This window comes from Vigna unguiculata, chromosome 3, assembly GCF_037176805.1.
Source record: "Vigna unguiculata cultivar grain cowpea cultivar isolate G323 ecotype 2 chromosome 3, ASM3717680v1, whole genome shotgun sequence".
In the NCBI taxonomy this organism is placed as follows: Eukaryota; Viridiplantae; Streptophyta; class Magnoliopsida; order Fabales; family Fabaceae; genus Vigna; species Vigna unguiculata.
Genome location: NC_140794.1, coordinates 45672953 through 45685925, shown reverse-complemented (window position 1 = coordinate 45685925; position 12973 = coordinate 45672953). Strand labels below are relative to the sequence as shown.

General features: G+C 26.4%; 1 protein-coding gene across 1 annotated transcript; it reads left to right on the top strand.

Moving 5' to 3' along the window:
• On the top strand, positions 1-1172 carry LOC114174945 (uncharacterized). Its single transcript, XM_028059679.1, has 2 exons — positions 1-460; positions 613-1172. The coding sequence occupies exons 1-2, from the start codon at positions 162-164 to the stop codon at positions 917-919; spliced, it is 606 nt and encodes a 201-aa protein (XP_027915480.1). The 5' UTR covers positions 1-161; the 3' UTR covers positions 920-1172.
• The last annotated feature ends 11801 nt before the right edge of the window (positions 1173-12973 follow it).

Here is a 12973-nt window from a genome sequence, read left to right as displayed (position 1 = left end):
TTTCAGTATTTTCTCTCTGTATTCCCTTCAACACTAGACAAGTTTTCTTATTTTCTCACCTTGGCTTAAACAATGGTGTCTGAAAACATTGATTAAAAACCTTCCCCACATCACCATTTAGGTAAAATCAAATTCAATTTGAGCAAGGTCCTGAACCCTCAATGGCTAGCACAAATCCCACCCATGGCCACACCGACCAAGAACAAAGTACTTGGTACATAGTTCTAAGGCTGACCTTTGACACTTCTCAGATTGTTACTAGGTTCCAACTTACCATGCATGATGGGGTTCATTTCACACTTGAACAAATACCTGATTCAGAGGCAGACCTGCTTCCTTTCAATCCTATGCTCCATGAGGCCTGGACTCAAAGGGATTATGAACTCGTACATGAACCATACACACACCTGATTCCTCGTGGAAATTGGCTTAACGAGTCTTTGACCCTGAGACAGCATCAGTTTGTGTCCTTCAACCTTAATCTAAATAACATTCTTTGGTTTTGGTTTTTCATTCTTGTTGTTACATTTTCAACTTCTTAGTTTTCATTTCACAGGCATGGAAAAAGACATTAGTCCAAAATTTCTAAAAGACCTTTTTTTTGTGCATCAGGGTTCCTGAACATGTTCAGAACCAAGTTGATGAGTTCTTTAGCCTACTACCACCATCAGACTACGCTGGACAGTATCCCAGGTTCTGGTTTGGGGACATTGTGGTGGGTCCATCTGCTTCCAACAACTCTAGTGCTGACCAGACACTGCAAATGCTCCCAGTGAATGTTCCAAATGAAGAAGCTGGCGGTAGCACCTATGAGTCTCAAATTCAAATGGGTGCTGCAACTGCAACCCCTTCCATGAATGCCAATGCAGATGCTGATGAAGAAATTGATTTGGAGTTGCGCTTGGGAAGAAGCCAATGAGACTCAAATATTTGTACCATGGACGAATATGCAGCCAAGTGTTATTGTATCACCATTGTTACGTAGAAAAATGATTTTTTAACAACTAAATTTTGTCAATTTTTTCTTACTATCTGAGATGACATCTTTTTAAGTGATTTTTCATTCTTTTATTTACTCATTCTCTATATTTCAAAACTCTTTAGAAGACGTCACTTCAGATTATAAAAGAAAGTTGTCAAAATTTGGGTATCAAAATATTATTCTCCTATCATGAATGGCTTTAGTAGTAACTTTTACTGGTTTTGTAGTTTATTTATGTTTTATCATGGTTTTGTTTTGTAGTTTATTTATGTTTATCAAGGTTTTGTAGGCATTGTCTTTGAAATGTGTCTTTCTTTTCATATGAACCAAAGCTGCCATTATAATAAAGACTCATGTTCTTAATATATTTCGTTATAGCAATCAGTTAAGGCCATTTGTTATAGAAGTTTTGTTCGTGCAATCTGATATTACTCTCAAAATATAAAATTTATTTGATTATATGATGTTAAAGTTGTAAATGTGTACAGTGGGAGATACTGTATTCAGAGATGAACAAAAAAATATCCTATATGATTTTAACTAGTGAATTCAATTGTACCAATTTGAGTGTTTAGCACCAGATAAACTCTATTATAAAATTGTTTTTTAAAATGAAAAATATTTAATATGTATTAAATTTTTATTATTTATTATTGTGTTTGAAACGGTTTAGATGTTTATGGTGACACGTAAATTTAAATATATTTCTACGGAATTTACGGGATATAATTTTAATGATACAGAAAAAATATTAAAAGGTTTTGATGAAGTAATGAATTTGTCTCGACCTTAACAAAAGAAATATTTGTATTTGTATAGATATCAAAATGATAATACTTGATATTTTTTTAAATATATCTACGTGAGATTTATTGGAAATGATTTTAATTATACATAAAAGAATTAAAACATTAAAAGATTTTGATAAAGTGAATTTGTCTCAACTTAAAAAAAAATATATATATTTGTACTTATATAAATATGAGAATGATAATATTTGACTTTTTAAAATAAATATATAAATGCGGCGTATGGTATGGTGAAACATAATACTAAATATATTTGTGTGAAGTTTACGGGATATGATTTTAATGATACAGAAATACAATACTAAATATATTTGTGTGAGGTTTACCAAAGATGATTTTAATGATATGGAAAAAATAATTAAAACATTAAAAGATTTTCATAAAGTAATGAATTTGTTTCAAATTTTAAAAAATATCTGTATTAATACAAATATGAGAATGATAATACTTAATTTTTTAAAATAAATATAGGAACACGGTTACGCGGGGTTGATGCACATAATTCTAAATACATTTATGTGAGGTTAATGGGAAATGATTTTAATGATACATAAAAAATTAAAACATTAAAAGATTTTGATAAAGTAATGAATTTGTCTGGACTTTAACAAAAAATATTTGTATTTATATAAATATGAGAATGATAATACTTGATTTTTTTAAATAAATATATTAATGCGGCGTTTGGTGACACATAATTTTAAATAGGAAAATGATACTATAACTCTTATTTTTTGACTCCATTCCTTTATTTTCTAACGTGGCTTAATGTGAACCATTAATTAATGTATTACTGTTTTTTCTTTTTGAAAGAATCAATGACCCACACTAAGTGATGTCAGAAAGTAAATGATGAGAGTCAAAGAACGAGAGTCAGAATATTACTTTCCTTCTAAATATATTAAATATATTTGTTTGAGGTTTTTGGGATACAATTTTAATGATACATATAAAAAATTAAAACATTAAAAAAGATTTTGATAAAGTAATGAATTTGTCTCAACTTTAACAAAAATATTTGTTTTAATATAGATATGAGAATAATAATACTTCGATCTTTTAAAATAAGTATAGGAACCCGGCAATTGGTGACATATAATTCTAAATATATTTATGCAAGGTTTATGGTATATGATTTAATGATACATAAAAAAAATTAAAACATTAAAAGTTTTCGATTAATGAATCAACTTGTCTTGATTTTAACAAATAAAAAATATTTGTATTTATATGAATATAAAAGGTTAAAAAGTTAAGTATGTTTTTACTTTTTTAATTTTTGCAAAATTTGATTTAGTCTATCTTTAAACTTTCAACTATTTTCATCCTCAGACTTTTTTTGGATTAATTTAGTCATTTTAACTACACAACACAAAAATAGATTAATGAACACAAAAATAGATTAATGAGCAAACAATGTTAAATGTAAATAAGTTCAGGAGTGAAATAGACATGTGTCAACATGTGGTAATGTTGCTTATCATGCCAACAAATCTTTAATGTCGTTGGACTAAATTCATCCATTAATATAATTTGGGGATGAAAATTATTCAAAGTTTGAAACAATGAGGAAATCCAATTTAATTTTATAAGAAAGCTAAGGGAATAAAATCATTTTTAACTCTTCTTTATAAATATGTTTTGTTATACTTTTTTTCCAAATATAAAAAATATTTTATATTTAATAAGATTGTATTGTTTATTATTGTATTTTGAAACTACTTATACGTAATTCGGTGAGATGTGGTTTTAAATTATTTAGGCTGAAATTTATCGAATATGATTTTAGTGATACATAAAAGAAATCCAGACCTTACAATGACTTCATAAACCATTGAAACTAGATTATAAATTAGAATTGTCAAAATATGTTAGAATTCGCGAGTCAACCCGGTCCATTACGGTTACAGCTGGGTTGGGTTGTAAATTTTTTACAAATTTTAATACAGGTTAATTTTTTACCGGCCCACCTAAAACACGACTCACCCAGATTTAATCGTGGTGAGTCGGGTTGGCTCACTAACCTGCAAATAAAGGATCACACAAGTTTTTTTATTGTTTGGGTTTTGTATTTTGGTTAGGTTAGGTTGTTTTTTTAGTCAACACATTGATATTTTTGTAATTTTGATTTGTAGTTGGAGTTTAACATCTTTTTTATTACATTTGGATTCTATTGAGATTTATTTAGATTTTAATCAAAATTATCATTTAGCTTTTTTGAGATAGAAGAAAAAAATTGAGTCAGTAAGTCAACCCATGGTGAGTCAGATTGGATTCAAAATTTTTTTGCTTGCTAATAAGTGAATCGGGTTGAATTAGTTCACTAAATGGTCAATCCGTGATAAGTCGAGTCAGATCAGACCAGATTATCCATTTTGACAGCTCTATTAAAATATTATTATTTTAATTTGACTCAAATTTTAACAAAAATATTCATATTAATTAAATACGTGATAATATATATATATATATATATATATATATATATATATATATATAATATGTCTTTATCTTAAATTATTAAAATAGCTTATATAACTTAAAAAAAATATTTTTATTATTTTATATTGGCTTTAATTTAATTTATTTAAAGAATTATTTTTTCACTACATAATTGTTCGCTCTTTCTCTTAATTGTTCAATTTTTATATCTTCCAAGCTTACTTAGATTCTAAAAAAAAACAAAATTCTCTTTACATTTAAATTACTATAGTTAAGGCCATTTGTTATAGAAGTTTTTGTTTGTGCAATCTGATATTACTCTCAATTAATATAAAATTTATTTGATTATATATGATGTTAAAGTTGCAAATGTGTACAGTGGGAGAGACTCTTCAGCTGAACCAAAAAAGTGAGCCTATATGATTTAAGGAAAATGATGATTTAACTAGTGAATTCGATTGTACCACACACATTGTTTAGCACTAGATAAATTCTATTATAATTGTTTCTAAAATGAAGAATATTTAATACTTCATACTTAATATTTATTAAATTTATATTATTTATTAGGTTTAATTATGTTTTACGTTTTTTTTGTTAGTTTGGAAATTTTCAACTAAGTCCCTAATAAATTTTTTTGTCTATCGAGTCTTCAGAATTTTAAAAATTTTCAATTAAGTCCCTATAGTTAAGTGTGATGGTTAACTTTCAGTAAAATTTAAAATTAGTCTCTCTTCAAAATTTTGGTCTAATTTTTATTCCCCAATTCTAGAGATGCATGAATTTAGTCATTTTAACCCAATTTTATTAAGTTTTTAAGTTTATTTGATATTTTAAATGTGTTTCAAGATAGTTTCTTAGCTAACATTGAATTGAAAATGTGTCAAACGGTGTAAACAACTTCAATGTCATCATGAAACACGCTTAAAACGTCAAATAAACTTAACAAAATTTGGTTAGAATGACTAAATCCACATATCTCTAAAGTTGGAGAACTAAACTAGACTAAAATTTCGAAGATGGATTAATTATAATTTTCACTAAAAAACTAAAAAGTTAAGAGATCAAACACATTTAATCCTTAACTTTTTGATATGACACTTATTTTGCACTATTACTTTTCATAGATGTCGTCACATAAAGTTTTATTAGAAGAGACCATCATGACAAGATCTTTTCAGATATTTATGGTATTTAACAAAAAATATTTTTAAATTTAATTAAAATTATTAAATTCAAAAAAAATATATACAAATTTACAAAAATACAAAACATGTAACTGTAAAACTATGAAAACAACATTATAAAAATAAAAATATCAAATTATTAAATTAAAAAAAACATATAATTTCATAATTACAAAATTAAAAAATTAAAATTATCCAAATATAAATTATAAAAATTATATAATTAGAAAACTAGTTAAAAAATTATGAAATTGTGAAATTATGAAAATACAAAATTATGAAATTGTAAAATTAAAGAAATGTGAATTTTTTATTTCACAATTTTTTATTTTACAATTTTATAATTTCAAAATTATTAAACTATAAAATTATAAATAAAAAATTGTGAAATATAAAACTATAAAATTACAAATAAAAACTATTAAATTTAAAAAAAATAAAAAATTATAGAATTATAGAATTATAAAGATATAAAATTACAAAACTATAAAATTTTAAAATTATAAAATTATAAACCTATAAAATATAAAACAAAAAATTGTGAAATATAAAATTATAAAATTACAAAAAAAAATAATAAAAAAAATTTAGAATTTTAGAATTTTAGAATTTCATAATTTCGTAATTTTTTATTTTTATGATATCACAATTTCATAATTTCATAATTTTATAATTTTGTAACTAGTTTTACAAGTATATAATTATATAATTTATATTTCTATATTTTATAATTTCGCTATTATGAAATTATATATTTTATAATTTTGTTATTTTTTGAATTTTTGAATTTTGTATTTTTGAATTTTGTATTTTTGAATTTTTCATTTTATAATTTCATTTTCATAATTTTATAGTTTGATGTTTTGTTTTTTTTGTGATATTGTATTTTTTGCTTTTTTATTTTTTATTTTAATATTTTAATTAAATTTAAAAATACTTTTCGTTAAATACAATGAATATTTATTTGTTGTAACAAAATATTATGCGATGAAATTTACTGAGAGTGATAGTGAAAGATAAGTATTGTAACACCCCATTTAATTAAGTACGTGAAATTAAAGAAATGTCATGATAAAGATAACATAAAAGCGCGATTTGGGATCAACTCCACACAACTCATGGCACACCACGATGCCTAAAAGAAACTAAAGGAAAAGTTACCCAGAGTGCATAAAATCAAGGACGAACAGATACATGGGTCGCAACCCTAAATGAACTCATGCAGAAATAACAACTAGTCCACGCGGACTATGTAGCAGAATCTCCACTTCCTTGTTGACCTCTGGAACCTCGCCCATCTGCTCTCATCAATTAAATTGATGATCATCGCAAGAAGAACAACCACATACAATACAACCATACAAACAAACGGGTAAGCTAGAGCCAACACATATTCATCACACAGTCAAGTACACTATTATCATCCCATATCCATATAACAACCAAGCATGTTATGACTCTTCATTCAATACACTACGACTCGACTCGACTCATCCGGATACGTATAACTTAGTCGGATTCAGCGGATGCTTGCACTTGTGGTGAATACCCCTGCTCGACCCTGAGCTGCTCATCTTCGAGCTATGTGTTACAAGTGTTACGATGAATCAAATCTCCCTCACCACAAGGTTAGCCCTTAATGAATTTCAGGCCTCCTGCTACTCTCACCACAGGAGTCAGTCCGTTCTAAGTGAGACTAACTGGCCCCTTAGAGTGTCAGGATGCAGTCCTTACCTTGAATCCTTACCTAGTTATACAGATGGGGCACCACCATGGACACCCACTAACAGGGGCCATGGAATTACGTCCCGACCACTGAAGCGCAACCCTGAAAGTCTCACCTAGAGACCCCAAGGAATTATGCACTGACACATATCGACCTCATTCGCATAACCAAAATAATAATTACCAAGCATAGATATACAACACTCGTACCAACCTTTGAAGCCAACGCCTTTCGTGATCCAGGCTCCACTCATTCCAACACCTCATAGTTTATCCATGTAAATAAGATCCAACTCATCATGTTATCATGCCACTTTAATATTATCCGTCTCATTTAATTCACATGCCAATTCTCATACCAACCCATCATCTACAATTCATGAATCATGCCAAATATACTTCATGCTCCATCATATACATATCACTCATCATACAATCATACTCAACAAAAACAGATCATTCAGGAACCAACGGACATCCAAACACAACATTGTCTCGCCCAGCACCTCGCTCAGGCTGAGGGGTCTCGCTCAGGTGAGTTCCCCCTCCGCCTAGGCGAGGGCACAAGATCAGGGGCATGAGCAACGCGGGATCTCGCTTAGGCGAGACCCCTCTCGCCTGGGCGAGTTGCCTGCTCGCTCAAAATTTTGAGCGGGTCGCCTGAGCGACCTCTCGCGCGAGTTGGCTTGGGTGAATCCATGTTTGTCTTGCCTAGGCGAGACTGGCTCGCTTGGGCGAGATTAACAGGTCTCGCCACTGTTTCACCTGCAACAGCCATATCTATCGAACCACCAAGCATACAAAGCATTCAATCACACCAAACCGAAGGATTTATCCATGCAATCAGTAACTAACTCAAGAACAGCCAAAACAACACCAAAAGACTGGAACCCTAACTTCCCGTACCTGGAAAAAGGGTCAACAGAAGCCTTGATGGCACGACAACGGATACTGCAGCTCTACGAGTGAACTAACGAGCTGAAAACAGAAGGTAGGAACAAGGGCGCATTATTACTAAACTTTAACCGTGGAAAAAATGGAGGGAAAACGATGGAAGCCATAAAATCTGGAAAAAGGACACTTACGTGGAGCCGGAACTGAGTTTGAGCTTGAACGAGGTGGACCTTAGGGCAAACCCTAGTAGAGCGTTCTTTGAGGTAGTGAAGGATGGAGGCTGGTTTCTGAAAGAGTGAAAGTGAGGTGGGATTAGGGCAACATAGTAAGATCTTATATGCTGGGCCAACCCTTAGGCCCACTTACAAGGACAACCCCTTTAGTTTAGGACAGAAATAAAAAGGGGCCTTACAAGTATCACATCACAAAGTTATTCGGCACACTTGACTTTAGGGACTCAATTGAAAAGTTTTAAAATTTTATGGACTCAATAGACTACAAAAATTTAATAGAGGCTCACTTGAAAGTTTCTAAATTTATCAGGGACTCAAAACATAATTAAGTCTATCTACTATCGTGTTTTGAAATGATTTAGATGTGAATGGTGACACACAATTTAAATATATCTGTGTGAAGTTTAATGATGCAGAAAAAAGAAATAAAACATTAAAAGTTTTTGATAAATGAATGAACTTGTCTTGACTTTAACAAAAAAATATATATATTTGTACTTATATGGATATAAAGATTTAAAAGTCATGTATAATTTTAGTTATTTTGATTTAGTCTCTATCTATAAACTTTAAACTATTTTGAGCCCCAAACTCTATTTGAATGAGTTTAGTCCATGTACAACATTATCAAGTGTCAATAAGTTCTAATATGACATACACATGTATTAACATGGGATAACGTTGTTTACCATGTCTAGACATTTTTAATGTGATTTGGTCATGAAGATTAAATTTATTCATTAATAAAGTTTCGAGATGAAAATGATTCAAAGTTTGAAATAGTGAATTGATCCATTTTTATAAAAAAAACATTAGAGGATAAAAACATATTTAACCCTTATTTAATATTATATTTTATTATACTTTTTTCCTAATATAATTTTTTTTATATTTAATAAGATTTTATTGTTTATTATTGTATTTTGAAACTACTTATACGTGATTGGTGAGACGTAGTTTTAAATATATCTAGGCTGAGATTTATGCAATATGATGTTAGTGATACATTAAAGAAATCCAAACCTTACGGTGTTTCATAAACTATTGAAACTAAATTATAAATAAAACTGCACTTGTAATTATTGTTTGAATTTGACTCAAATTTTAACAAAAATATTTATATTAATTAAGTACGTGTAATAATTATTATTTAAATTGACTATAATATATATATATATATATATATATATCATGTCATAAATTATTAAAATAGCTTATATAACTTAAAAAAAATTATTATTGTATATTGTCTTTAATTTAATTTATTAAAAGAATTATTCTTTCACTACACAATTGATTTTTTTTTTTCTCTTTACATTTCGAAATAAGCTCACTCTAGACATTACTATAATTAAGGCCATTTGTTATAGAAGTTTTGTTCGTGCAATCTGATATTGCTCTCAATTACTGTAAAATTTATTTGATTGTATATGATGTTAAAGTTGTAAAAGTGTTGAGAGGGAAAAAATGATGCTATATGATTTAACCAGTGAATTCAATTGTACCCCTTTGAGTGTTTAGCACGATAAATTCTATTATACTTGTTTTTTAACGTGGAAAATATTTAATATTTATTAAATTTGAATTATTTATTTGAGTTTTGGATTAATTTGAGATTTTTTTCAATTGAGTTTTTGATAAATTTTTCTTCTATTGAATCTTTAAAATTTATAAAAAATTCAATTGAGTCTATCCGATTAATTTGACGGTTAACTTCGTATGTCAGAGTTATTTGGAATATTTACTCTTCATAAATGTCATTACATAATATTTATTATAAAAACCAGTAAAGAAAAGATTTTTCCAAATATTTATGATATTTAATGAAAATTATTTTTAAATTTAATTAAAATTATTAAATTTAAAAACAAAAAAAAATACAAATTTGCAAAAATACAAAACATGTAACTGTAAAATTACAAAAACAAAATTATAAAGTTAAAAATTACAAATCAAAAAATATAAAAATGCAAAAGTTAACAAATTATAAAATTATATAAACACATAAATTCATAATTACAAAATATAAAATATACAAGAATAAATTAAAAAAATGATATAATTATAAAACTAGTTACAAAAATTATGAAATTATAAAATTGTGAAATTATGAAAATTCAAAATTATGAAATTATAAAACTATCAAATAGTAACATTTTTATTTCACAATTTTTTATTTTACAATTTTATAATTTAAAAATTACAAAACTATAAAATTATAAAATTAACAAAAAAATATTAAATTTACAAAAAAATTGCAAAATAAATAAATAAATATTATATAATTATTAAATTATAAAATTATCAATCCATAAAATTATAAAATTATAAAAAAAAATGTAAAATATAAAATTATATTTATATGTTTTAGTTTTGTTTTGTAATTTTGTGTTTTTTTTTTTATTTTTTTTATGGAGAGCGATAATAGAAGATAATCATCCTATCGAAAGGTTAACAGTCACATGAATGAATGATAGTGGAAGATAACTATCACATCACTAAATTGACAATCACACTTAACTCTAGAGACTCAATTAAAAAGTTGTAAAATTTGAAGAACTCAATAAACTACAAAAATTTAAAAGAGACTCAATTAAAAGTTTCCAAGACTCAAAACATAATTAAGCATATTTATTATTGTGTTTTGAAACAGTTTAGACATGACTGGTGACACATAATTTTAAATATTGTTGTGCGAAATTCATGGGATATGATTTTAATAATGCAAAAAAAAATTAAAAACATTTTAAGTTTTTGATAAATGAATGAATTTGTCTTGACTTTAACAAAAAAAAAAATTGTATTTATATGGATATAAAATATTTAAATTTTGAGCATCTTTTTCGTTTCTTAACTTTTTCGAAATTTGATTTAGTTTTTTGTGAATTTTGATTTGGTCTTTGTATATAGACTTTAGACTAATTTCATCCCCAAACTTTTTTTGAATGAATTTCGTCCTTGTAATCCGACAACACAAAGATTGATTAATATGGTAAACAACATTACATTACCAAGTGTTAATAAGCATTGACGTGACATACACATGTGTCAACATGGGATAACGTTGTTTACTAGACCAACAAATCTTTAATGTTATTTGGTCATCAAGACTAAATTCATTTATTAATAAAATTTTGAATGAAGATAATTCAAAATTTTAAACAATGACGAAATCTACTTTTACAATAAAAATAAGGAATAATATTCGATCCTTATTTATAATTATATTTTATTATATTTTTTCTGATATATAAAATATTTGATATTTAATAAGATTGTATAACTGCATTGTTTAATATTGAATTTTGAAACTACTTATACTTATCGATATTCGGTGAGATGTGATTTTAAGTATTTAGATCAAGATTTATGGAATATGACTTTAGTGATACATAAAAGAAATTCAAATCTTAGAATAACTTCGCAAACCATTGAAACTAAATTATAAATAAAAATGGACTTGTAATTATTGTTTGAATTTGACTCAAATTTTAACAAAGATATTGTAAGTACGTGTAATATTGGATTATTTAAATTTACTATAATATATATATATATATATATATAATCTTTTAAGTTATATAATCTATTTTAATAATTTAAGACATGACAAAGATATATATATATATATATATATATATATATATATATATATATATATATATATATATATATATATATATATATATATATATATATATATATATATATATATATATATATATATATATATATATTTGTCATGTCTTAAATTATTAAAATAGATTATATAACTTAAAAGATTTATTTTTATTATTTATTTTGTCTGAAATTTAATGTTATTCAAAGAATTATTCTTTCACTACACAATTGTTCATTCTTTCTCTTAATTGTTCAATTTTGATATCTTCAAAAGTTATTTAGATTCTCAAAGTTTTTTTTTTCTTTCCATTTTGAGAAAAGTTTATACTAGACATTACTACAGTTAAGTCTATTTGTTATAGAAGTTCTCAATTAATATAAAATTTATTTGATTATATGATGTTAAAGTCGTAAATGTGTACAGTAGGAGAGACGGTTTAGATGAAAAGAAAAAAATGATCCTACGTGATTTAACTAACTAGTGAATTCAATTGTACCACTTTGAGTGTTTAGAACTAGATAAATTCTATTATACTTGTTTTTTAAAATGAAGAATTTTTAAACTATTATTTATTAAATTTTTATTATTTATTAGGTTTAATTATATTTTAACTTCCTAATTAATTTTTTCGGTCTTCAAAACTTTTTTCGGTTTATGGTGTCTTTAAAATTTGAAAAATTTTCAATTGAGTCCATCCAATTAAATGTGATGATTAATTTTCATATGAACAAAATAATTGTCACATAATATTTTATTCTAAGAAATTGTGAAGAAAAAAATAGTTCTAAACCTTTTAAAATTATAAAATTCAAAAAATAAATACAAATTAACAAAAGTACAAAACATATAAATATAAAATTATCAAAAGAAAATTATTAAATTAAAAATTACAAATCAAGTGTGACATCCCATTTAAATAGAATAATCCACAGAATAAAATATCACATGATCATAATAGTGAGAAGCAGTCAAATGAACACAAGAAAAAGAAAGGTAACTATTACAGTCATCCCAGAGTGTACTATGGAAGCAAACTTGGGCATGCCACCATGCCATACAAACACAAATGAAAGTAACAA